Genomic DNA, 25,709 nt, shown 5'->3' on the forward strand with positions numbered 1-25,709 from the left:
GCTCTCTCTCCGGCCCCTTTTCTCCACATTGTTGTGTGTTTTGTGGATGTCGCTGGTGTGTGCCTCGTGGAGAAAATGCAGGGGAAGAGAACGTGGCACCAGGGTGAGCACCGGTGCCCGGCTGAGCCAAGCGTCCACAGCAGTGAGCAGTAGCTGCTAAACTTAGGCAGGGACCCACGTCAAATGGGGGTGCTCGTGGACCCACCAAAGCTCGGGTGCAGAGGCTTGAAGGAGCCCCTTGCTGGCTCCTGACTCAGTGTTTGCTGTGGCATCTGGGGCAGGACAGAGCCACCGCCAAGAACACACAGAGACAGGCATGACCCTGGTCCTGCTCTGAGACCACCAGGCCCCTCCTCTCCTTGGCGATTTCTCCGTCAGTTCAGCCTGATTCTCCTGTCGCACAGTTCCACGAGCTGCGCTAATTCCTCCGCCTCTGAGCTGAGCTCTCTGAGCTCGGGGGTTCGGGGGTCGGGGACCCCACAGCTGTCAGATGCCTGGCCTCTGGGGGCTTGAGCAAGCCCTCCCCCGCGGTGTCCCCAAGCCAGGCCCTCTGAGCCCAATCTTACCCAGGGGTTGCCCCAAGCCTCTCTGACATCTGGGTGGCCCAGGTCACCCCGAGAGGCACGGTGGGGTCTGCAGAGGCCTGGGCTCCCCTGCCCTCCTCTCCCTGGCTTCTCTTGAAATAGCCACATGCCGGGGCTGGAGCCATAGTACAGCGGGGAGGGCACTTGCCTTGCTCTGGCACATCGGGTTTCAATCCCTGGCACCAAATATCCCCGAACCTGCCTTGGACAAGCTGGGTGTGGTCCCCAAACGAAAACCAAACATCAACATCTACACTCCTCTCATCTCACATGACAAGGACTTTCAAAGGCGCCAGTCGGCAGGGTTCAAAGGACTGGAGCACACGCTTTGCATACAGGAGTTGGGCCGGTCCCTGCCCGCTGGGTGCCCCAGCACCACTGGGAGCGGCCCAAGCACTGCTCCAGGAGCACCACCCGGTTCCCATCACTGCCCAGCCACTGCTGGCCACACCTTTAGGGTCACGGGTGTGCCCCCCCCCCCCAGTCCTGGATGCCTCTAGAGACTGGAAGAGACGCTTCTCCGAGCTGGGAAGCTGACAGGTTGGGGGAGCAGGGCCACTAGGTCACCGCGGCCCAGAGCCAACAACAGTGACAAGCAGCGCTGCAGAGTGGACACCTGGACGCCAGAACTTGCACTCACCTGATGGGCTGCCCTCGGTCATAGGACTTCCGGCGGGTCAGAGGGGATTTGTCAGCACCTCGGGACTGGCGGGGGCTGCGGCAGAGGGAGCAGTGAGGCGGGGCCTGCCCCCACCGGCTGCCCCGCCCACCGCCCCGCCCCTGCCCTGCCCCCCTGGGCCACTCCCACTTACAAGGTGTTCCCGCGGGTGGGCAGGCTGATGGTGCGGGAGACTTTGTCCCGGTAGTAGGGGTCGCGCACGGAGAAGCCCACCGCGTCCTCTTTGATCTCCACAAGGGAGGCCAGGGACTTGGTGATGTTCTTGGTGGAGATGTCCAGCGGGGGTCCCAGGCACTCGGCAGAAACCGCCTTCATCTGCGCCGATAGCCGGGGCTCCCCCTGCAAAGAAACATCTGGACTGGACACATGTCGCTGCGCAATGGGGGAAATCTAAGGGGGAAGCGGTCCCCTTGGCCCACGGGATGCTCTCAAGACGCCTGGGGAATCCCAAGCAGAGGGAAATGGTTCTTACAGGGACGAGGCAAGCACAGAACACCCTGCTTTCTCCTGCCCAGTCTACCCCAACTCCAGGGGAAGCCTTCCCTGCACCCACATTCCAGCTACAGGCAGCCTGGGGGGGGGAGCGCATGCAGACACGCCTTCTGCCGGCCAGAGGGCTCACCTTGAACTTGAAATCGTCATGGCTGGTGGAGCCTTTCATGGTAAATGACTGGGAGAAACTGAGGAAGAAGGATGCGTCAGGATCCCCATAGCCTGTGCTCTGGTGCTCAGACTTGGGGTCCCCAAATCCCAGCTCAGCCCCGTACCCCAGCCCCAGCTCTCACCTCCCCTCCGAGAACTCTGAGATCTCCTCATCAGTGCTGGCATAGCCGTTCTCTGTGGGACAGAGGGCGGGAGGCAGGGCGGTGAGTGCCCCTCAGAGCGAGTGGAGGAGCCTGCTTCCTCCTCTCCACCCCCCAACTCAAGGGGTCACCGTGGGCTCTGGGGAGTTGGGGGAAGCGAGGTCTCCCCAGGGCAGAAGCAGGGGGATACCTAGGGGCTGCAAAGAACCTCAGCACAGCTGTATTCCAGCGCCCGCATGCACACTGCACCCTGCACACACTCCCCCCACCATGTGTGTACCCACACCCACATGTGCACAGCCACACCCCATTTTCTTTTTTTGTCACACCCAGCGATACTCAGTGTTACTCCTGGCTCTGCACTCAGGAGTCACTCCTGGCAGTGCTCAGGGGACCATATGGGATGGTGGGGATCAAACCTGAGTCGGCCGCGTGCACGGGAAACGCCCTCCCCGCTGTGCTATCGCTCCAGCTCCCGCACCCCATTTTCATCCCCACACCGTGCATATGCACCCATGTGTGCACCCACACACGTACACTCATGGACTCCCTGTACACACGTATGCACACATGCACGCTCAGGCACTCCATGCACACACACCCCCCCCCAGTACTCTCATGGCTGTGTCCACAGCACTGTGCACCCGCATACCCTGCTGCACGTTGTAGAGGAGGGCCTGCAGCTCGGGGTGCGCCTCGGCCTTCTCCCGCAGGGCGTCCAGGAGCAGGTGGTTCTGAGAGGCGCCGGCGAGGTCCGTCTGCCTCAGCCGACCCTCCAGCAGCCGGATCTGCGCCTCCTTCTGGGCCACCTGCAGCCCCTACGAGCAGGAGCCCGGCCGGGGTCAGACTGTGGGCATCTGTCTCTGCCCCCCACACAGCCTGCTCCCAGCAAGGAGGCTGGAGCGGTCCCCTCTAGCTCTGGGGCGCCCCTGTACCCCTCACTGAACACAGGGGCAGCTGGGACCCCGAGCTTTCCTCAGACGCATCGTCCAGAAGCCCTGGCTGGGCTGAGCCAGGGGCCCACACTCGTGTGCTGAAGTCTAAGCCCCCCGGACTCCCGTGCGAGGCTGTTCGGAGACGGGCCTTTACAGAGCTAGGGGCGCGGGGGTTAACCCTGCACGACGTGGCCGTGTCTCAGGACACAGCTCTGCAGAGGGAAGGTGTGGGGGGGACAATGTCCACAGGCCGAGGGAGCTGCCTGGCCACCCCTGCCCCGAGAACCCCCAGTGAAAACGACTGAGCGTGTGCACACCCCCACCCTGGCCTTGTCCTGGCAGACTTGCACCCCCAGGGCACACCCTTCAGGGGCTCCGGGGGACCCTGGCAACGTCTAAGAGGGGCTCTCCTGCTTCTTTTCAGGGTCACAGGCACCTGGTGTGCTGGGGCCACATGTCCCCACGTCCCCAAAGACATGCTGTCCCCTCTCTGACAAGAGCACCAGAGACTCCAAGAGACAGTCAGCACCAACCCCCTGGGTGGGGCTGTGCTTGGTCTGTCTGTCCATCTGTCTGTCTCTCCAGCCCCTCCCTGACACGCTCACATTCTGCCACCCCCCACCCACCCCCCCCCCCCGCCGCCAACCATGATCAAGCTGAGCCCTGTTGCCTGGATGTGGGGTGATACACAGGGACCCCTGTAACGGAGACCCTGCAGTGAGCCGGGCATGGGGCCAAGCCCCCGGGCCTGTGTCACCTCCCCTTAAAGCCACTTGGCCGGGCACGAGGCTGGTGCTGTCATCACTCCAGTCTGCAGCCTCGGAATCCATGGCCGAGAGGTGAGCGGCTTGCCCTGGCCTGTTAGTGACGCAGGCCTGATGACGGGGGAGGGGACGGGGCCCTGCAGCCTGCCCACCTTGTCAATAGACGCCTTGAGGAAGTTGTCCAGCAGGAGGCGGGCTTCAGCCAGGGAGCAGGAGCTGATGACCACGGAGGTGTCCGTGGAGTCCAGCTCCTCCTAGGATCAGAGGGCAGGCGGGGAGGGAGGCGGGGGACGCCCGGGTCAGGGAGGGCCGCCTCTTCCCTGCTCCTCCCCTCCTCCCCCCCACCCCAGCATCCCCGCGGCCCCACCTTGGTCTCCTCCAGCTGCACGATGGTGGCCTGGCAGTCCGTGATGCTGTCGTTGATGTAGTCGATGTTGGCCGCCAGCACCTCGATCTCCTCCGCCAGCTCCTGCAGCCCCTTCTCCTCCTCGGGGCTCTCGGCCTGCAGCCGCTCCCGCTTTCTCCGCAGCGCCTCCTGCAGGAGGAACAGCTCCTCCCTTTTCTGGGGGCGGGAAAGGGTGCTTCAGGGTGCTGCCCGGGCTGGCCCCCTCCTCCTCTGGGCCTCTGCACTCCAGAGCAGGAAGAAGGAACAGGGTGGGCGGAGAGAGGGGCCAGAGAGTCAGTGTGGGGACAGGCTGGGGGGGTCCCACCTTGATGAGCCGCTCCATGTCCGCCTCCAGGTTGACGATGGTCATTCTCTGCATGACGATGCCGATGATCCGCCGCTCCAGGGACTGCCACTTCAGCCTAGCCGCCTTGCTGAAGCTCTGGCTGGCCCCTTTCTTCTGGAACTTCTTTCTGGAGACAGGATTGGGTGGGGCCGGCTCAGCCTCTGGGCCCCAACCCCCACCCCACCCTGCCCGCCCACAACCCCCTCATCCCCGCCTTCCCCCCCTCCAACGCCGTCTGTGTCTCCCAGGTCCGGCGCCCTGATTCCCACCCACTCCATGACTGCGGCCAGGGCAGCCCCATTCCCCTCACCTGGCCGGGCGGGCGCCGTTGACAGTGGGCGCGGGGTGGTCCCCCAGGAAGTGGTTGATCTTGCGGTTCCACTGGCGCACGATGCTGGAGACAGAGCGCGCCCCCGACTCGGCCTCGGACGAGGTGGTGCTGGCTGACACCTCGGCCCCCGAGTCCAGCATGGGGGGCTTGGGCCCTGCGCGCCCCGCCACCCGCTCAGACATGGGCTTGGCCAGACGCCTCAGAGCGGTCACCTGGGGGCCGAAGAAAGTGTCCTCAAGAGCAGGGCACAGTCTGGGGTTGGGCGGGGAGCTGGCCCGGGCGGGGGGAAGCAGGGGATGAGTAAGGGGTGGCCTGTCCTCCTCGGTGACCAAGAATCTCGCCCCTGGGCCCTGCCCCTCCCCTCGGCCTGACCTGCCGCTCATGGCCCACCCCCACCAGGTCTCACTCCACACATCTGCCAAGTGCCTGAAGAGCAAGTCAGTCTGGGGGGGCCGGGGCCACCACCTCAGATTGTGGGGTGCAGCAGGGACTCCCCCTCACCTCCTGCGTTTTCCTCCTTAGCACCATTTCCTGCTGCCGCTTCTGGGATTCCAGTGCTCGGATCTGAAACTAAGGTTGTGGGGGAAAAGAGGGGCGGGGATGATGCTGAGGGCCTCCCCCAACCCACTCTGGGGCAAGGGGACCCAGACCCTGGCCCCTCTCTGCCGGGACAGTCCCCAGGGAGGGATCCTGAACAGCAGCACCCCAAGCCGCTGCTCTGAGCAGGGCCAGGCAGCTGCCCCCGAGCTGCCCCACCGGGCACCCACTCCCCGTCCCAGTGGGGGCTGCAGCAGGCGGAGGGGAGGCGGGTCCGGGCCGCCCTCACCTCTTGTCGCCGGTGCTCCTTCTTGAGCTGCGCGATCTCTCGGTTCCGTTTGGTCTCCGCCAGCCGCCGCCTCTGCTGCTCCTCCCGCATCTGCTTCATCAGAGCCACCTGGCACGGGCAGCGGCGGCGGTGAGGCCAGGCCCGGGTCAGCCGACACCCCAGCCCCCAGGAGTGGCCGCTTCCCCAAGTGCCTGCACCTGTATGGCGAGGTCCAACCCACCTTGGGCCCCACTGCTGGCCCGTGCCCAAAGCGTGGGCCCTGGGTGTGGGCATTCGAGACGTGCTCCTGGGTGACGGGCCAAGGTGTGGGGCATCAGGGCCAGAGTCCAGGTGACTGCCGGAGGCAGCCCCCAAACCAGTGCTGCTCATTGGGTAGGAGGGGCAGGCCATGTGCTGGCCACAGGTGACTCTGTGAGCCAGGCCCGACCCTTCCTGTTTAGGGAAAAGCCTAGAGGACCCTGGACTGCAGGGCTGTTAGCCAGCCTGGTTGGGGCCAGCCCATGGGGTCACCGAGAAGTCGTGTGCCCAGACCACGAGTCATCACACTGGCCCCCACCCCCCTTTCCTCAGCCCCGCGCCCCTAGCTGAGGCTGCTAAGTATCACGGGGTTTCTCCACCTCCTGGGAGCTGAGGGGCGGGGGGGGGGGGTGCCGGCATCGTGCCTGGGCAGGTCAGGAGAGGAAACGTCCCTAGACACAGGAGCCAGTTCTCGCCCAGAGGACAGGCTGACTAGAGCTGATCATCTCGTCAAGCAAGACAGCGGGGCTCAGGGATCAGGCTAAGGGACCTGGGATCCCACAGCCCAGCCTTGTGTAAGGTGGGCCAGAGGCGAAAGTCCTTGTCCAGCAAGCACAGGACTGAGAGTCCATGGCAGGTCCTGCTCACAGGGAGCCCAGCAAGAAGGAGTGAAGATGCTTCAGTAGCTTCGGAGTACCCGGGGCCAGCATGAGGTCCTGAGCTCATCCCTGGGGCTGCGCAGGCATTGAAATGACCCTGACCACCCAGTGGATGGGGCTCCGGGCAAGGGAAAAATACGAGCCGACAGTGGTGGGCCTGGAGCTTTAGTTCCTGAGAGGCATGTCCAGCCTAGCTGCCGGGGCGGCCATGGCGGCCTTAGAGAATGGGTGTCACGGCCTGGGCCCGAGAGACAGCAGTGCCTAGAGCAACACTGTTCTACAGGCCCGCAGCCCAAGGCGGTGTCCCCTCTGCAGGGCACCCGAGAATACTGTGGGCCCGCCTGGTGGACGCTGAGATTGGACGGGGGCGTGAGGGCTGGCCTGCAGCCAATCGCTGGGGTCAGATGTCTCACACACCAGCTCTCAGGCTTCTGGGCAGAAGCCTCAGCGCCAGACCCTCCTTCCTTGCAGGGGACCCCAGAGGGTGTCTTCAGTCTCTGGCCTGGGCTCTCAAGAGCAGTTTGATAGCATCTGGCTAAGGGGCACCTCTCACCCCTAGAACTGAGGTTCAGGGACACACATTGGGGCCCCTGTCCCCAGAGTGTTCTGAGGTCCTCCCTTGCTAGGCCCCACGAAGGCTGAACAGTGCAAGCATCCTGCAGAGGCATCAATGGGGCACCACGGAGGCTGCATGAGGACCAGACGAGGCCTCCCACAGCTGGCAGGGGGAAACGAGGCACAGGTGTGCTTTCCAGCTACACCACCAGAGGGCGCCAGAGCCCTGGTGTGGGTGTGCGTGTGCGTGCGTGCGCACGCACGCATGTGTGTCGTGTGTGTGTGTGTGTGTGTATACATGTCTCTACAGTGTAGCCCAAGACAGGGTGTTTGTATGTGTGTGTGCGTGCGCACGCACGTGTGTGTGTCTTGTATGTTTGTGTGTGCACACGTGTGTCTCTACAGTGTAGCCCAAGGCAGGGTGTGTGTGGGGTGTGTGTGTGTGTGTGTGTGTGTGTGTGCGCGCGCACGTGTGTCTCTACAGTGCACCCTAGGCAGGCGGCAATCTGGGGGCTGTGAGCACAGCAAGACGTTGAGGCGGGGGGTGGGGGGGCTTTCTCGCTCCTGGTCCGACCCTGAAGCCCCTGAATGTGTGGTAGGAGCAAACAGAGACAGAGATGGTCAGCCTGCCCACCAACTCTCCCCTCCCCTCCAGATTGCATCCTCCACCCCGTCCCGGGCTCACTCCTCTGTCTGCAGCTGGTCAATGCACGGTCAGCCATTAGGATACCGTCTCCCAGGGCTCCCCAGATCTGCTCCCTGGCCTGGCCCTGAGCTGTGGAGACGGGGGTGCTCTCAGGCTCAGGTCCAGGTTGGGAGTGTTGGAGTCAGGGACCGGTGAGGACACACACCTAGGACGGGGCTAGAGAGGCCGGCTTTCACACTAGGAGAGGGGTACCCCCAGACACCCAGGCTCAGGCAGAGGGGCACCCCCGGATGGCCCAGGCTCAGGGACAGGGATACATGCGGTCGCGGTCAGTCCAGGCTCAGGGACAGGAGCATCCCAGACAGCCTGACAGCCTCAGCACAGGGACAGGGCCACCTCCCACGGCCCAGGCCAGCTCGAGATGGAGTTATCGCCACAATGGCAGCAAGAGGGGCTGCGGGAGCCACAGAGAACACACACCAGCTGGGCAGGCGGGTGGGCTGGGGGCTCCTCCCAGCTCTGTCTCCCGACCTGGGACCAACCTCTCTGAGCACCGCTTCCCCTCAGGCTCAGAAGGGAACCGACAACACGCCTCACCCCAGACACTTCTCCCAGGGCTGATAAAAACACACACGTCTGGGGACAAGCCTCAGCTGGCCGCTGAGAGCGCTCAAACAGCACCAACAATAACCTCTAAATTGTAACTGCAATATAATTTAACGATAACGACGAGCATTATTGCTGCCGCTGTTATAAAATTGGCACAAATGCTTCCCCAGGGAGGCCGCTGAGATGGCGTCTCCTCGCCACTGGGGGCAGCACTGAGCTCCCGCCGCAGACCCTCCACTCGCCCTTTCTCCCAGGAAAGGCACTTCAGGGCCGGGCCAGCACAGCCTTGGGACCGGCCTTGGGCGCGGCGCCCCCTACCTTGGCCTTCTTCATCTCGGCCACCTCGGCCTGCAGCTTCTTGAGCTCCCTCTCGTAGCGAGACTGGTTCTTGAGCAGCCGCGCGTGCTCCCTCTGCGCCGCCTGCAGCTTCTGCAGGTCCCGGTTCATCTCGCGCAGCCGCTTCTCGTAGTCGGCCTTGATCTTGTTGGCCTTCTCCTCCGTGTAGCACTCCATGGTGCCTGTGGGCACGGGCGTGGTCAGGGCCAGCCCCCCAGGCCCGCGTCCTCTGCGACACGGAGCCCCACAGCGCCCTCCCGTAGAGCCCCAGCTCCTAGGACGAGGCTGCCGTCCAAGACGTGGTCAGCCGCTGCTCGCTGGACCCGTGAGGGCGTGAATGACGGACAGCCCGACTGACCAACGGCAGGAGGACGAGGGAATGGGAGAAACAGGCGTGTAAACAAACGGGTTCCGAGGACAAGGGAGCGGATGCAGGAAGAGAGGCTGAGGAGTGTCGTGCTCACGTGCCCGGGGATTGCAGGAAAAAAACAGGAGAATAAAGTGATACTATTAAATCAACCAGTACATCATAGCACGGGATCAGGGGTGGGCCAAAAAGAACCGGTGCAGGATTCAAAAGGCAAGTTCCCAAAACGAACAGGATAGGAAGCGTTTGGTGGGAGTGGTGCTGGAGCGGGTGGGCGGGGTACTGGAGTGGGTGGGCGTGGTTATGGAGATGTGGGCGTGGTACTGGAACGGATGGGCGTGGTTATGGAGAGGAGGGGCGTGGTCCTGGAGCAAGTGGGCGTGATGCTGGAGCCCGTGGTCGAAGTGCTGGAGCAGGTGGGCATGGGGCTGGAATGGGTGTGGCACTAGTGGGTGGGCATGGTGCTGAAGTCAGTGGAGGCGGTGCTGGAGTGGGTGGGCGTGGCGCTGTTTGGCTGAGCTTGGTGCTGGAACGGCCATGGCACTAGCGTGGGTGGGCGTGGTGCTGGAGTTGGGAGGGCATGAAGCTGACATGGGTGGGTGTGATGCTTGTGTGAGTGGGAGAAGTGCTGGTGTGGGTGGGCGTGATGTTTGCGTGATGGGTGTGGCGCTGGAGTGGGTGGGCACGGCGTGGGGAGGGCGCGGCTTATGCGAACGGACAGGTGGTGGGCAGTGCGTCGGGGCGGGGCGAGAAGTGGGCGACGGCGGTCCTCACTGAGGTTCTGCAGCACTCGGTCGCGTTCGAGCTGCGTGTCCCTGATCTTGTTCTGCAGCAGAATCAGCTTCTCCTCATACTGGTGCTTGAGGGTCTGCAGCCGCCGCTGGCTGTTCTCCAGCTCATCGATCAACTTTTGCTTGATCTCGATCTCGCAGGTCAGGTCGGCCAGGTCCGCCTGGAAGTTCACCTCTGGGGAAGCAGAGATAAGTGTGACCCAGCAGAAGGGGAGGGAGAGGAAGGGCAAGGAGGACCCTTAGTGCCCCAGTCTAGAGGAAATCTAAACCCAGTGTGTGGGGGGGGGTGCATAAAACGGGCAACCCTGAGTCTGCAGTTGGGGCGGGGGCTGCTACGTGGGCGTGTGAACTCTGGCAGGCTGCAGTGCCGCCAAAGGGAGGGGAACTGAGCAGAAAAATCAGCCCCAGAAATACAGGGGGGTTCAGGCACTTCTCTCCTGCCCTGCTCCGCCCCAGAACCAGGCATCCCCGGAGGAGGTACCAGGGCCCTGGCGCCCTGCAGCTGTGGGCAGAGAGGGCAGCAGGGGAGCCCTGGGCAGTACTGCCCTGTGGAGGAGGGGGTCACACACAAACCCAACCCCCCCCGCATCCAGATGAGTGACCCTGTGCCTGTGGAGATGTGAGGGAGCCCCACGCCCATGGCTGGGTGTGAGCAAGAATGGAAGGGCCAGGCCGTGGGGATGGGGTGCAGGCTGGCCCAGCGCCTACTGGGGCCCAGAAGTTCGCATGGCCGTCCCCGTCATTCCTGTTACTGACAGCTGCTGCCCGCGGGCCTCCTGTGTCCTGGCATCCACAGTGTGGGGGAGACTCATGCAGCACCCGGCCTGGCTGGGCTCCGGCTCTTCGGCACTAAGTCTGCCCCTCACCTGCTTGGTCCTGATGCTGACAGGTAGCCCGGCCCGACCCGGCCTGGCCCTCCCCCCCCAACCCTCCCTGCTCTCCCCAGCCTTCCGGGCCCTCCTCGGCCTTCCCCAGCCCTCCCTGGCCCTCCCTGGCCGTCCCCTGCCATGCACCCTTCTCCTCGGGGTCCGAATCCGAGTCCACCAGGCTCTCCTCGCTGCCCGAGTCCTCGTCCTCATCCTCGCGGCCCTCCTCCTCCTCACAGCCGCTCTCATCTCGCTCCTCCTCCTCCTGGGCACCACAAAGCAATCAGGGGGCTGTAGCTCCCCCTCGATCAGGCTGAGCCCAGCCTCGGGAGGGGGGACTGGAGCAGAGGCAAGTCCAGATGGCACTTTGGGGGGGGGGGCACCGGGCAGCCTGCAGCCCACCCTGCAGCCTGGCAGTCAGTCAGCACCCAGCACCCGCACAGCCTTAGCAGAGCCTGGAACACCTGCCCCCCTCCCCCCCGGCTGAGGTGGGGACTGGAGAGGAAGACTGTCAGGGGCTCTGAGGGTCAGGGTGGGGTCCTAAGCAGCCCCTCCTGCAGCGGGGGGCTGGGGCCGGGGGAAGCCTAGCGGGGTGGCAGGGCCCCTTACCTCCTCCGCCTCGTTCTCATCTGTCTCTTCGCTGTTCTCCTGCTGGAGCTTTGCCCTCTTTTTGAACGCCTCCTTCTCGGGGCTGCTCAGAGGGCAGGGGGAGGCCAGGTTAGGGGGCTCCCCCTACCTGCCGTGAGCATGCGGGCAGGCTGGCAAGGGGGTGGTGGAGGGGTTCCCCCCCACATGGCAAAGCTGGGGCTGGCTTCCTGCTCCACGGAGAATCTGGTTCCTCAGCTGCCAGCCTGCAGGGAACCGGCCCCAAATCCGGGGAAAGTAGAGTACTGGAGGAAGGCGGGCGGCTTCGACCCCAAAGACCCCTGACTATGTGGGGTGGGCTCTCAGGGAGGCCTGGGTGCGGGGCGGCAGCCCACTGGGGCTGGGGGACACGCCCTCACCTCTTCCTCCTCTGCCTGACCTCCTTCTTCTTGAGCCGCTCCAGGTCCTGCTTGGCCCTGCGGATCACCTCGGTGGCGTCCTCCATGCTGCTGACCGGGCTGCCCCTGAAGGCGGGTGCAGCGGGGGACGCCCCCAGAGAGTAGGGGCTCCGAGCCGAGGCCCGGGAGAGGCTGCGACGGAGGGACTCATTCATGGCCTCACTCTCCAGGAGCTTCGTCCTGTGGGACCGAGCCAGCAAGTGGGGGGTGGTGAACCTCATGGGCCATCAGGCACCACCCCAAACCCCCCCCCCCGCACCCCACTGGGCCAAACATGCAGGGGCTCACTCACCGCAGCTCTTCAATCTCCCGGATGTAGTTCTGGATCAGAGCACCTATGGCCTCATTGCCATCACCTGGAAGGGGTGAGGTGGGCAACAATAAATATAACACACAAGGGTGGGAGCCACAATTCGGTGGCAGGGCGGTTGCCTTGCTTACAGACCACCTGGGTTCCATCCCCAGCACCATACATGGTCCCTCAAGCCCTGCCTGGAATGATCCCTGAGCACAGAGTCTGGAGTAAACCCTGGGCATCGTTGGGTGTGACCCAAAAAAAAAAAACCAAAACAATCAAAAAAGACAGTTATCATAGGGACTGGAGCGATAGCACAGCGGGTAGGGCATCTGCCTTGCACGTAGCCGACCTGGGTTCGATTCCTTTGTCCCTCTCGGAGAGCTGAACAGGAGACACTACCGAGAGTATTCCACCCGCACAGCAGAGCCTGCCAAGTTACCCGTGGAGTATTCTATATACCAAAAACAGTAACAAGTCTCACAATGGAGATGTTACTGGTGCCCGCTCAAGCAAATCTATAAACAATGGGACTAATTTGCTACAGTGCTATCATAGGGATCTCCAGCGACATGTGGCGGCTATTTGAGTCTCCACTAGGGGGCGCCCAGTGTGTGTCTAAGAAGACCCCTAACAAAGACTGGTCCAGAGATGCAGACAGGAATGAACTCGGGGCTGTGAGAAGAAATTGGAATGTGCAAAGTCCATCGATGGAGGCTGTTCCACTGAGACAGTCACCACCATCTGCGTAGACAACATGCTGTTTAAAGGAACGAAGGGGGTCAAAACGGTTTTTGAAAAAAAGAATTCTCTTTTGGGTTTTTTTGGTGGGCGATTTTTTGGGCAACACTTGGCAGTGCTCAAGGTTCGATCTTGGAGGCTCCCTCTTCAAGTGCTCAGGGAATTACAGAGTGCCAGGGACTAAGCCCAGGCCTCCTGCAGGCATGCAAAGCACATTCTCTGACTGCTGAGCTGTCTCTCCTACCCAGGAGAGATTTCTTTTCTTTGGGGGGGAGGGTCACACCTGGCGATGCACAGGGGTTACCCCTGGCTTTACACTCAGGAATTCCTCCCTGGCGGTGCTCGGGAGACCATCTGAGATGATGGGAATCAAACCTGGGTCAGCCGCGTGCAAGGTAAATGCCCTCCCCACTGTGCTATCACTCCAGCCCCAGGAGAGATTTCTTTTTTCTGTTTTTTTTTTTTTTTTTTTTTTTTTTTGGTTTTTGGGTCACACCCGGCAATGCACAGGGGTTACTCCTGGTTCATGCACTCAGGAATTACTCCTGGCGGTGCTCAGGGGTCCATATGGGATGCTGGGAATCGAACCCGGGTCGGCCGCGTGCAAGGCAAACGCCCTACCTGCTGTGCTATTGCTCCAGCCCCTCCCAGGAGAGATTTCTAAAGCCCAATGTTGAGTGGACAGGGAGGTGCTAGGAGACTGTGCTCACGCACAGGAGCTCTGAGGAACAGAGTCCCCCACAGAGCAGGCACTCGAGCCTGAGAGAGACAGACACGCCGAATGACCCACTACTCGAGGAAGTTCCTGCTCAGAGGCTGGAGCCTTTAGTTTCACTAAACACAGCGTGTAGACTCTTGAGTTCCTTGTGACCTTAACAAATGTTTCAAGGTGCAAGGTGAGAACACAAAGGGTGCTCTGTGGCAAGAGAAAGGAAGAGCAGGAGAACTGGTCCTTAGTGGGATGCCTGCCACTGGGACGAGTGTGTGTCAGGGAGATGGGTCTCTATGACAATGACAGAGGGACTTGGTCACTCTGGACGAGGACTAGGTGCTGCTAACCACAGTGCTGGAAACGGGGAGAAGGAAAGCAGGCAGGCTGGGGCAGGAGGGAAACTGGGGACATGGGTGGGGGGAATGAACACTGGAGAAGGGACGGGTGTTGGGATACTGTACGCCTGAATTTAATTATGAATAACTCTAATTTTGTAATTCATGGTGATTCAATTCAACAAGAACAACAAAAACCCAAAGGACTTCTTTGCATGCAGGATCCTTGGGCTCAATCTTCAATACCGCACGGCCCCCTGGCTACCACTCAGAGTGGTTGCTGAAGACCCCACAGGAAGCACCTCCACAATGGGTGTGTCTCCCTGGCCCCCACTAAAGTTTTAGAATCAACTGTGGGGCGGGGGGGGGGAAGCCTGAACGAATGATCTGTGAGTTGGCTGGTAGGCTCGAGAGGGTTGTGGGAACAAGCGCTCAGCCTGGAGGTATGCTGAGAGACTCACCGGCCTTGGCCAGCAGCAAATTGGCCTCCTGACTCATGAGGTGGGTGACGCGGCTGTTGATGGCGTCGATGGCCTCCTGCATGGCCTTCACACGCAGGCGCAGTGCCCCGTTCTCTTTCTGCAGCATGGCGTTCTCACGGAACAGGTCGCTGTAGCCCTCAGAGCCGTCCTCGCCAATCACCCGCTTGCCCTGGTGAGCAGCCGGTGTCAGAGCTCCCAAGGTGAGCGAAGAGGCAAGGAGGCTTCTCCCAGCCAGCCCCCTCAACCCCTGCCCCAGGCTCCTAAAATAGCTTGAGCGCCAGGGCCCTTAGCTCCTCACAGCAAAAAAAAAAAAAATTAAAAAGTTCACATTGGAGACCAGGGATGGGGCCCAAGTGGTGGAGCATGTGGGCAGCAGGCTGAGCCCTGCCCAAACCTGATCCCTGGCTCAATACGGCCCCCACAGTTAAAAGCCAAAAATGCCCACACTTTCTAAGTGGCCATTCTAGGTCTCCCATAATCCTGACCTCCCTTTCTGCTGGTCCCACCCTGGTCTCAGAATCCAAGTCCTAGGGGCCCTGGCAGTCAGCATATGTCAATCAGGATGGAAGATAATAGGGGATGGTAGGCTGTGGGGCTAAAAGAGTTGCAGATTCTGCCTAAAAGGGGAAGCTACGCTGTGCCACTCCAGCCAACTTTGTGCCTTGCATTGTTACAAAGACTCAAATGCCCTGATTTTCATAAAGGCTGACAACTCTTTGGAAAAAAAAAAAAAGCAAATCTGAGCAAAACCCCTTTGTGTACCAGGCTCAGGTCAGGGGCCAGGAGAGATTTCCATTTTCGTCCCATGGGATTAGAGGCAGCTCCAAGCTGCCTGTTCTGTTCCTTTATGCATGGCATGTCTGCACCCTAGAATGTCTGATACCTCATTCACACCTCAAAACTCATGCAAAAACTCCCCTTCTCCAGGAAGTCATCCTTGACTTTAATGAGTAGGGTCAACCCCTCTGCCCTCCCCCTCCCCAAGCACTCCTGTGACCTAATTTTTCTTTATTTTTGCTTGTTGGGTCACACCTGGCTCGTGGTGACTCTGGGGGATCAAATCTGGACCTCTTGGATGCAAAGCCTGCACTCTAGCCCTTTGAGCTATCTTCCTGGACACCATCACCTATTCTCTGGCCCCACCCAGCAAGGGCAGCGGCCAGAAAGAATCTGGGATGGGGGGGCTGCGCTGGACCTAGGAGCAAGGCCACCAGGCTCGGAGCTCTTTCTCACTTAGTATTCTAAGGTCCTCGGGCGTCCAGCTGTGCCCTATTCAGGGGGCTGGGCGGTGTGGGAAGGTAGGAGAGAGGAGGGCTGATTCTGCGCAGGCTCTTGGCTACAACAGGCAGTGGGGGGGGGGAGGAGGGGGCGGGGAAACAAGAGGGCGTGGCTTGTGGATATGGTCCAGGGGCAAGAAAGCAGGAGGGGCGTGGCCGAGGGCGGGTGGCAGCAGGAGGGCGTGGCCAAGGGGCGGGGAAGCTGGAGGGCGTGCCTGTAGGCGTGGCCAATGGGCGAGGAGCAGGGGGCGTGGCTTATGGGCGTGGCCGGGGAGCAGGAGGGTGTGGCCCGTGGGAGGGGCCTTGGGAGGGGAGCAGGGGCGCGGTTTGTGGGCGTGGCTTAAGCGGGACGTGCTCACCGCCTTGTACTCCATGAGCTCCATCTGCAGGCGCGCGATCTCTGCCCGCAGAGCGCTGATCTGCTGGCTCGTCTTGTCCTGGTTCACCACCACCTTATTCTTAATGTTGCGCGCTCGATTGGCGTATTTGAGGGTGTTGAGAGTCTCCATGAAGTCACGGTCCGAGGGGCTCACGCAGGCAATCATGACGGTCTGGCTGGGGGCGGGGTCACAGTCAGCACCCAAAAGCATCATCCCAGAGCTGAGCTCCCGCTCCCACCGGCTCCAACAAGGCCTCAGCGCCCGAAGGACCAGGGTAGGACCTGGACGTGAGGGCACAGTATGGCAGGGCTGTACAGTGGCTGGCAGGGCGTCTGGCAGGGGGAGGCCCCACACTGCCCTAGCATTCCCGACACCGCTGGCACTGTGGCCCAGGTGTCACTTTCTCTCCCCACTGTAAAGCTCTTCTCCAGCTGAGAGGTGCGGCACTTCCCAGGCACTGCATATGGTCCCCGAAGCCCCACCAGAAATGATCCCTGAGTGAAGAGCTAGTCGTGAGACCTGAGGACCAGCAGGTGTAGTCCCCAAAAACAGAACATAAAAAAAAAAAAACAAATAAAGCTCTTCCCCTCCCGGTCCATGCAGCCTGCCTGGGCTGCCTTGGCCCACTCGCCCTCTTGCCTCCCTCCTGTGATACGAGACATTGATCCTGGGGTACCTGTTTCCCCCCAGAGAGTCCTGGAGGAGCCGAGTGAGCTTGGAGTCCCGGTAGGGCACATGCACCACCTTCTTGCTCTGGTCCCCCAGGGCACTGATGACGTTGCCCAAGGAGAGCTGCGGAAGACAGGCTGTGCTCAGGAGAGGGCCCTGCACCCCATCTGCCCTACCTCTGCCCGTGAGGGGTCAGGGGTGAGTCAGGACACAGGGGCAGAGGCAAGGATGAAGAGACGGGGGCCCTGCCAGCAGCCGCTGAGAGGGGAAGGCGGCCGGCAGGGCGCAGTGCCTACCAGGCCGCAGTTGATGGAGATGCCCTCCTTGGCCCGCTCGCCCGTGGCTCCCGTGCGCTTCAGCCGCTCAGAGCCCGCCAGGTCCACAAAGTGAAATTTGGCCGTGAGCGTCTCATACTCGCTGGAGGGCGCTGAGCCCTCGGGAAGCCCAGTCACCCCCTCACTCACCTGCAGTGGAAGAGGAGGTACCTCAGGGGACAGTCCCTGCCTCTGGGCTCCCAATGGCCCCCAGGAATGCCACCTGTGGGACTCTGGGTACATCCTGACCCCTAGACTCTGCATATGTTGGTCACCCATTGTACAGATGAAAAAACTAAGGCTCAAGAAGCAGAGACAGACTGACATGAGGAGGGCGGCAGACTCCAATCCCACATTCCCCCAGCACACAGCCTGGGGCTTCCTCACCAGGTCCGGCTGGGCGCACACCCGCATCTGGCACAGGTGGATGGTGAAGATGGCGTGGGAGCGGGAGCTCTGCACGTTCATCTGGGTGCTGGCCGTGGTGCGCGACAAGGCCCCCTGCTTCAAGCACTGGATCAGCTGCAGCAGGGAGGGCGGAGGCGGGGTGAGAAGCAGGGCAGAGGTGGGGAGGGCACTGCCAGGCTTCCCCAGGCTGCTCACCTCCTCCTGGGAGTTGATGAGACGGGCGGTGACGCCCGTGGTGTAGATGCCCCCGTTGGCGTCCTCGTGGATCTTGATGTTGGACTTGCGGTGCCGGGAGTCGGGGTCCCGCGTGCTGTCGAACAGGTCCAGGATCTCCTCATTGTAGAGCTGGGGGGGGGGGAGGAATCCGTGTCAGTTCCCGGGCACCTCAAGGCCACTCTCTCACGTGCGCCTCCCCTCTGGCTCGCCGTGCGGAAATGGAACCACCCGCCCAGGGGACTCTCCTGCGGGCGGGGGTGGGGGGGCACCAACCAGAGCTCAAGAGCGGGCCCCGGGGGTCCTGGGGACACAGCCCCTGCTTGGGTACGTGTGGGTGAGGAAAGGGGGAGCAACCCTCCAGCTCTCCGAGGGAGGAACGTGTCCTGTGTGTGCACTAGCCTCCCTGAGGACTGGTTGGGGTGTGGGGTGAGGGGTAAGGGGGGTGTCTTGGTTCTGGCATGGAGGAGGAAGCGGGTGGGGAGTGGGTGGTAACAGGAGGGGAGTGGGAGGGAAGTGGGTAGACTGTGGGTGGGAGAAGGGTGGGGAGGGGGTGGAGGATGGGTGGATCGTGGGGAGTGTGTGATAGGTTGATCAGGGGGCAGGGAATGGGTGAGAGGTGGGGGGTTAAGGGTGGGTTGTGGGTGGGGGATGGGTGGGAGGTGGTGAACTGTAGGCGGACCATGAGAAGGGGCACTGGGTGGATTGGGGGTAGGATGTGGGTAGAAGGCTATGGATAGAGGGGGTAGGTGATGGGAGGGGAGTGGGGGGAATTTGAGAAGGAAGAGGGAGGTGAAAGGGTTGGGGGTGCCTTGGGGGTGGGGCCAGCACACAGCCTGGGGGAGATCAGGAGGGCTATGAGCTGGTTTCTTCTGCAGGGAATTGTTGAGTTCCGCCCAGCAGGGCTCAGGGTAGGGGCGGGGATCCCAGGCCTGTGTTCCTTGAGTCCACCTTTTTGTGTCAAGCAAGACTCTTATTTGGCTACTTTCTGGCCATGGAGATCTCACAGCCCATAGCCCAGGGTCTCGCCACAACCCCCTGGGCCCTCGTTGCCCTGGAGGAGAGCCCGGCTCCCCAGGCACCCCCTGCGTGCAATAAATACCTCCAGGAACTGAGCGCTGACTTTGAACTCGGGCCCCGCCACGCCCTGCTCCTGCGCCTGCCGCCTGCGCTCCGCGATGCCCCCAAAGAGGTGCGCGATGGCCCTCGGGATGATGCCCTGCTCCTCCTCTGAGGTGACCGTGTCGAAGCCGGTGCCCATGGTATAGGTCTTCCCGGCCCCCGTCTGCAGGGGCAGAAAAGAAGGAAGCCTGGAACCGGGCCCGAATCCCAGTGCCACCTCTGTCAAAGCGGGACCCCAGGGCGGGAGGGGCTCACCTGCCCGTAGGCCAGCACTGTGGCATTGTAGCCCTCGAAGCAGCCCTCGATGAGCTTGCTCACACAGGTCGAGTAGATCTGCTCCTGCCACGTGTCCAGGTCAAAGACAAAGTCATAGGTAAAGGCCTTGTCTTTCCCCAGGAGGACCTGGGGCTCCCCCGGGGTGACAGAGGTGCAGATGTGACAGCCCTCAATCTTCTCCTTTGACAGCTGCGGCCGGATCCTGCCGGACAGGGAGAGCCCTGAGTCAGAGCAGTGCACCCCAATTCACTTCCTCAGCCTTGGAGGAAAAGGAAGGAAGCCAAGGCAAAGGCACAGGGCAGCCTTGGTGACAGTTACAGTCACGATGACGCCAACACCACCCAAAGCAGCCATCACTAACACTTACTGAACACCTCTGGGCTGATAGTGGCTTTGCAGGGCTGGAGCTGATTCCAGTTTGATCCCTGGCACTGCATATAGTCGCCTGAACACAGGGCTAGGAGTGATTCCCTGGGCACAGAGCCAAGAGCACCAGGTGTGGCCTAAACCACCCACGTCCCCCCAACCCCAACAACAACACAGCACTGGCAGAGCTGAGCATGTGCTTCACCTGTTGGAGGGCCAGGTTTGATGCCTGGTACCCCAGGCACCACTGGGAGTGGCCACAGGTCCCAACACCCCCATGTATGTTGAACTTGTATGAACTATAATGCGTAACTACAAATGAGACATGTGTTGCCTGCCTGACTATACAGACAAGGACGCTAAGGCTGAGAGAATTTAAATGACTTGATCAGGTTGTATAAAGGGACCAGGGATCGAGGGGCCAATCCAGCCGTGCCCCGAGTTCCAGAGGAGAACAGCAGCACATCTGTTGGGGCCCCAGGAAGAAGCCAGAGCCCAGGGGACACCCCGGAAAGCTTCTCCCTCCAGGAGAGGAGGGGTCTGACTGGCCAGACCAGCACAAAGTCTGCTCTAGAAGGGATGCTGAGCCAGCCCCAAAGTGCAACACCCCTAATCTGGTGGGACACCCCTAAAGCAGAAGAAAGGTGGCACCAGGGCTGAGCTTGGAGGAAGCCATGGGTGGGGTCCGCCATCCCTTCCTCTTCTCCCAAGCAGCCATCGCCTTGGTGCTGTCCCCATGGCAACCAAGTGGGAGTCAGGGAGCATGCGTGGCAGGGATTGGCACAGAGTACCTCCCAAAATGCCCTCCAGTACAAGGGGGGCAGGCCGGGCGCTACCACTCATGGGCGCTCACAATGAGCTTCTTGTCAAGCTCCCACTGACTAAGCCAACATTTGTGGAGAGGAGAAAAGAGTGAGGGGACACCCCAGCAGGGCACAGGGGTGCCTCAGAATCAGCACGGGCTCTAGTCCCGGCTGCCTGGCCCCAGTCAGAGCTCGGACGGGGGGAGCTCCGCACCTGCTGAGAAGACTGGCGGGGGACAAGGGGAGATGGGGCGCAGGCCTGTAGCCACGGGCATGAGTCTGGGTTTTCTGCATGAGGAAAGGGAGCCCCCCATCGTCTACCTCAATCCCGTGTTTAGGGGTACCAGTCAGATCAGGATTCCGAGGGAGAGTGCTCAAATGCAGGGAGACAGGGCGGCCAGCAATTGGGAGGGAGCAGGGTCTGGAGTTCTGGCCCCCACAGCCCGCTGGCCTGGGCCTGCAGATGCTCCTGGGAGACAAGGGTCCGACCCAGACAACCTCAAGACCCCTCGAGCCCGTCCGTGAAGCCCAGCTCAGGAAGGAGCCCCCCTCGTCACACCACCTTGTGGGCAATGGGATTTCTGGATTCAATTCAAACGCCATTTAATTACCTCAAGCAGATGGTAATGCTGGTGATTGGAGGAAATCAAATCACAGTCCCTGGAGGCAGAGGGGGCAGGCGGGGCGGGGGTGCGCGGCTGAGCCTATCAGAGCCCCTGGTGCCCGGGAAGAGGGGGTGCGAGGAGGGGCCTCCGCAGTTTAGGGGCCCCGAATGCCGGGATGTGGGGTCCACTGGGGTCCAGCTGTGCCACCAACCCCACTTGCAGGCTGCGGGCAGACAAGCAGGGCCCCCAGAGAAAAGGGCGTCGGGCAGGCCAGAGAGAGAGGCCAAGGGGCTGGGGCACACACTGGGCCTGCGGGAGGCCGGGTGCCATCCCCGGGCACGGCCCCAGCACTGCCAGGTGTGGCCCCAACAAACAGGGTGAGTCACTAATACCCCCAAACAACATCCGGGAATGAACGTGGTCGGACATATAAAGAATCAGGCTTTCAGCACCCAGTGACGAAGCCTTGAACTCTCTGTGCCCATTTTCCAGGGAGGAGAGTAGAGGACTATGAAGGGTAGGCTTCGGCCCCTGCTCTGTGGTGCCCACAAGCCCAACCATGTCTCAATTTTGCCTCCTACTTGGGATCAGTCACCATCCTCCTCACACCACCAGCGGGGCCAGAGAGCACTGCTGGAGGAGTCAGCAGTGAGTGAGACTGGCTCCGATTTCCAGACTCGCCACATGGGACCAAGACCTGCCCTGGTGGGTTGTTCCAGCTACAAAAGGAAAGTCCCAGCCTGACTAGCTAGAGGTCAGGAGCCAGCAGGGACCGGCAGGGACCAGTGGGAACCAGCAGGGACCAGCAGAGACCAGTGAGAACTAGCAGGGACCAGTGGGAACCAGCAGGGACCAGTGGGAACCAGCAGGGACCAGTGGGAACCAGCAGGGACCAGTGAGAACTAGCAGGGACCAGTGGGAAGCAGCAGGGACCAGCGGGGACCAGTAGAGACCAGTGGGAAGCAGCAGGGACCAGCAGGGACCAACAGCACTGTGCTGCAGCCTCTTCTCGTGTCCACAGCTGAGAGCCCCATGGTCCCATCTCAGGGAAAAGTGGAACCTTCCTGTTACTGTGTCCAGGACAACTGGTCTAGCTCTGTTACCCGCTAGGGGCAAGAAGGGGAATCATGGTTGCTGGGGGTATGAGGGAAGCAGATGTAATTTAAGGAGGCATAAAAAAAAAAAAAAACCCTCAAATCAGGGGTCAGAGAGATGACCTGTGTTTGACCCCCAGCCCCTCATATGTTCGTTTCCCCCACCCTGCCCCCAAAACCCCCCCAAGCCTGCCAGTCAGAAGTGATTCGTAGGAGTAAGGCCTGAGCATAGCAGGGTGTGGTCACAAAATTAAAAATAAAAACAACAACAAAAAAAAAAAACCTCTAATCAAAAGAAGTTGGGAGTTTTTCTTCTTCTTTTTTCCTTTTTTTTTTTTTTGTCTTTTGTACCACACCTGGCAATACTAAGGGGTTGCTGGGAATCAAACTTCCGTGGGCAAGGCAAGCACCTGACCCACTGTACTATCTCTCTGGACCCAAAGAAGTTGTGATTTAAGGCAATATTTCAATTTTATATATATATATTTGCTTTTTGGGTCACACTGGCGATGCTCAGGGGAGTTACTCCTGGCTCTGCACTCAGAATTACTCCTGGCGGTGCTCAGGGGACCATGTGGGATGCTGGGAATCTAACCCGGGTCGGCCGCATGCAAGGCAAACACCCTACCCACTGTGCTATCACTCCAGCCCCAAGGCAATATTTTTTTAAGATTTTAAATTGGCGATTTCTGACCATTTGGTCTGAACATCCTTTCTGTGCGGGGACCACCCGGGGCATGGCACCCTGAGCTCCAGCCTCCACAACGGGCTCCGGCCCTTCTCCAGGACCCGCAGGGGAGGCGGGAGCGGGTTCCAGAGGCCCAGAACGGCCCAGAACAGAGCTTGGTCTATTTGGCACTTGGCATCCCGCGGGCGGAGGGGCAATGGGAGCCAGCGGGTGAAGAGAAAAGGCGCCGGAGCTTTTCTGTGGCAGGATCTTGGCACCAGCGCGGCCCGCTGCACTTCCTCGGCTCACAATTGAGTGGGAGCGGGCACGCTGGGCTTAGTTACTGCCATCCCTGCCGGCCGCTCCCGGGGAACCGCGCTGCCTAGGAAGGGCACTCGAGGGGAACTGCACACGGGCACATGAGGGGAAACGCACGGGGCACACTTCCACGCCACCCACCACGGCAGCTCGGTGCACGCAGGAAACGCACACGGGGCACCCCAACACCCCCGCCCCCAGATCAGAGCACGCGGAGAAGGGATCACACACAGAGGGCCCGAGGGGCACCCCCCACCCTCACACATCCCCCAAGCCCAGCTGGTGCTGGTAGCAGCGGGGACAAAGGCCGCCAGCCCGGCAGAGAGCTGCGGGAAGCGGGAAGCGCTGAGCTCAGCGTTTCCTTGGCACTTTGAGACAGGCACTTCTCCAGGGGGAGCCCAGGAGAAAAAAAGAAAAGTCCTTTGCAAAAGGGTAACATGCCCAGAGTCGGGAACTCCGAGCCTGGGTGTGGGAGGAGGGGCGCCCCCTTGCCCCAGCCCAGGACACAAGAGGCCCAGCCCAGTGACCTTGGGGTGTGGGGTGGCTCAGACTCTTGGGTGAAATTTGTCCCCTGGGTGAGGACACCCCCACTGACTCCTGCCCCCCGACCCGCAATCCTACCATGAACTCCTAATGTTAGTCTCTGCCCTGTCCTGAAGGGCTGGGGTGTTAAAGCAGCTAACCAAGAGCCCTAGGCAAATACTACCATGATGGGCTACAGTCACAATGTCTGCTAGTCCTCACCTCTCTGGCACGACACCCCCCCCCCCCACACACACACACACACTGGCCTGACAGCCCTACACACACACACACACACACACACACACTGCCCCTCTATCAGCCCTCCGTGTGGCCCTTCCTACCCCCATCCATGAAAGCTTAGAGAAAAAGGAAATAACTCAGCTAATAAATAACAAGAAAGCGCCTACCTGCCCCCCACCCCCACCGCACCCAGTCTTAGCCCGGAGCTGCCCACAGAAGGAGAGGGCTCTCGGGGGGTGGGGGGGGCTGTCAGATGGGAAGACCCTTCTTCAAAGGCTTTGCTTGAACCCCTTAGATGGCCAGAACCCCAACATAACTATTGGGGGAAAGTCCTGAGGGTGACTGGCACTTCTCCCTCAGGAGCCGGGGCAAGAGAGGGAGGACGGGCCTCGTCCTCTCTGGAGGGGAACCCACAAGCTCCACTCCCAGCCCCCAAGTCTGACTCCAAATAAGTGTGTGTGACCCAGAGCGCAGAGGGGGCGCATCAGATACGTGTGTGTGTGTGTGTTTGACAAAGAGAGGGCGTTAGTGCCATCCTGGGTGTCTGTGTGTGAGAGGTCCTGGCCTGGTGCCTTGAGTCATGTCTGTGACCTGCCGGACACCTTCTTCTTCCTCAGGACAGGGGGGTCAAAGGGCAGCTCTCGAAGGAGGGATTTAGATAAAGCAGCCGCCAAAGAACTTCCTGCCTGGAATCTTCTTCCTGAGTCAGTCAGTGACAGCACCCTGGGCTCTGCATTCTCCGCGCCGATTTCCCCTCCTGAGGACAAGACCCAGAGCTTTGGGAGCGCCCCTGGGCTAGCTTACTTGCTGAAGACCTGTACTGTCGGTGCCCGGCCGGCCTGCTACGCCAGCCTGCACCAGGAGGGGGGAGGGGGCTGCAGAAAAATGATCCCCTCAGAATCTCCTGGCCTGATCCCACCAACAGCTGCGGGCAAGCGTTTTCCTGTTTTGGAGCTCAGAGCGGCCCGAGGAGCCAGAGAGCTGGAGCGGGAGGCTGCGCGTGGCGGCAGGACTCTGTCCCCGCCCGCCCCCCTAATGGGCATCCTCGCTGGCCAGGCAGCCTGCCAGCTGCGGGAAGGCGCTGGGAGCAGGATCAGGGCTCCCTCAGGGGAGTCTGGCTCCCAGACGCGGCAGCAGCATCTCCCCGCTGCTGCGCCGTCCTCTGAAGGGCAGCGCAGGGCCCTCCTGGGGTGTGCTCACAGCAGGGAGCCGTGTGGACAAAGCCTGGCAGCCCCCCCCTTCTCTCAGCCTCTAGACCTTCCCCCAGCCAACCCCCCACTCACATCAGCTGCCCTCAGGGAAAGACCCGGCTCTGAACCCCCAAACAAGCCAGCTTTGTCTTGGGGGGTCAAAGGGCCTGGGTTTCAGAGGTCTGGCAGGCCTGGTGAGGGGTCCTAGCAACTCTCTGCCGGATTCTGACCCAGGACAAGTTGGAGCCGATGAGGTGCCCAGAAAAGCCGGCGGAAAAGAAACCTTGGGGTGTCAACTCAGCACCCCAGGGATGGCCTGCACTTTTAGCTCACCCCTCAGCGTGAGAGATACCAGGATGGGTGTCAGGGCACCGAGGGCAAGTCATGGACATTAAATAGGCTCAGCTGCACCCCCCCTCCCAGAGAGCCTGAAAGGGTGCGGGGGCTGGAGGGGAGGCTGAGACATAAGCAGGGAAGCCCCCTGAGAGAGCCTGGCCCTGGCTCGGACTCCTGGGGGTGTGGGGGAGGGGAGGGGAGGCAGCGCCTGGACTCAGCTGGGCTCCAGCCTCTCCCCACGCCCCCCCCCCCACCTCCACTGTCATCTGGCAGGGGGTTCCCACGACCTCCCAGGAGATCCGGAGCCCGGCTGGAGCATCTGCCTGTGCAGGGGGGCAGGGGGCAGTGCTCCGGGGACCCTCCCTTGTGGAGGAATGTGAGCAACAGGCAGTCCAGCCTGAGAGGGGAGGCTGGGGTGGGGAACCCCCACCCGGTGTCCTGGGGACAGAGTCCCTGTGCTGACAGGACCCTGTGCTGACAGGGAAAATGAGAGGCAGCAGGAAGGGCGCCTGCCTTGCGCGTGGCTGACCTGAGTTCAATCCCCGGCACCTCATAGGCCCCCGAGAACCACCAGGTGTG

General features: G+C 61.4%; 1 protein-coding gene across 4 annotated transcripts in view; it reads right to left on the bottom strand.

Moving 5' to 3' along the window:
- Positions 1-25,709, bottom strand: part of KIF21B (kinesin family member 21B) — a 42,902-nt gene that overhangs the window by 12,950 nt on the left and 4,243 nt on the right. For all 4 annotated transcript variants that reach the window (XR_008631044.1, XR_008631043.1, XM_055144461.1 and 1 more), the window contains exons 2-26: positions 18,966-19,188; positions 18,691-18,873; positions 17,571-17,720; positions 17,355-17,489; positions 16,950-17,117; positions 16,661-16,776; positions 15,964-16,159; positions 14,307-14,496; positions 12,055-12,118; positions 11,724-11,942; positions 11,329-11,410; positions 10,867-10,984; positions 9,837-10,028; positions 8,678-8,877; positions 5,654-5,761; positions 5,329-5,397; positions 4,807-5,039; positions 4,476-4,623; positions 4,133-4,327; positions 3,918-4,019; positions 2,719-2,884; positions 2,049-2,100; positions 1,886-1,943; positions 1,397-1,602; positions 1,225-1,299 (exon numbers count right to left, since the gene is read on the bottom strand). Coding sequence is in view for 2 of the 4 variants with exons in the window: in XM_055144461.1 (XP_055000436.1) it covers positions 1,225-1,299; positions 1,397-1,602; positions 1,886-1,943; positions 2,049-2,100; positions 2,719-2,884; positions 3,918-4,019; positions 4,133-4,327; positions 4,476-4,623; positions 4,807-5,039; positions 5,329-5,397; positions 5,654-5,761; positions 8,678-8,877; positions 9,837-10,028; positions 10,867-10,984; positions 11,329-11,410; positions 11,724-11,942; positions 12,055-12,118; positions 14,307-14,496; positions 15,964-16,159; positions 16,661-16,776; positions 16,950-17,117; positions 17,355-17,489; positions 17,571-17,720; positions 18,691-18,873; positions 18,966-19,188 (3,648 nt within the window). In the remaining 2 variants the exon portion in view is untranslated. The remainder of the gene's footprint in view (positions 1-1,224; positions 1,300-1,396; positions 1,603-1,885; positions 1,944-2,048; positions 2,101-2,718; positions 2,885-3,917; positions 4,020-4,132; positions 4,328-4,475; positions 4,624-4,806; positions 5,040-5,328; positions 5,398-5,653; positions 5,762-8,677; positions 8,878-9,836; positions 10,029-10,866; positions 10,985-11,328; positions 11,411-11,723; positions 11,943-12,054; positions 12,119-14,306; positions 14,497-15,963; positions 16,160-16,660; positions 16,777-16,949; positions 17,118-17,354; positions 17,490-17,570; positions 17,721-18,690; positions 18,874-18,965; positions 19,189-25,709) is intronic.

This window comes from Sorex araneus, chromosome 7, assembly GCF_027595985.1.
Source record: "Sorex araneus isolate mSorAra2 chromosome 7, mSorAra2.pri, whole genome shotgun sequence".
Lineage (NCBI taxonomy): Eukaryota > Metazoa > Chordata > Mammalia > Eulipotyphla > Soricidae > Sorex > Sorex araneus.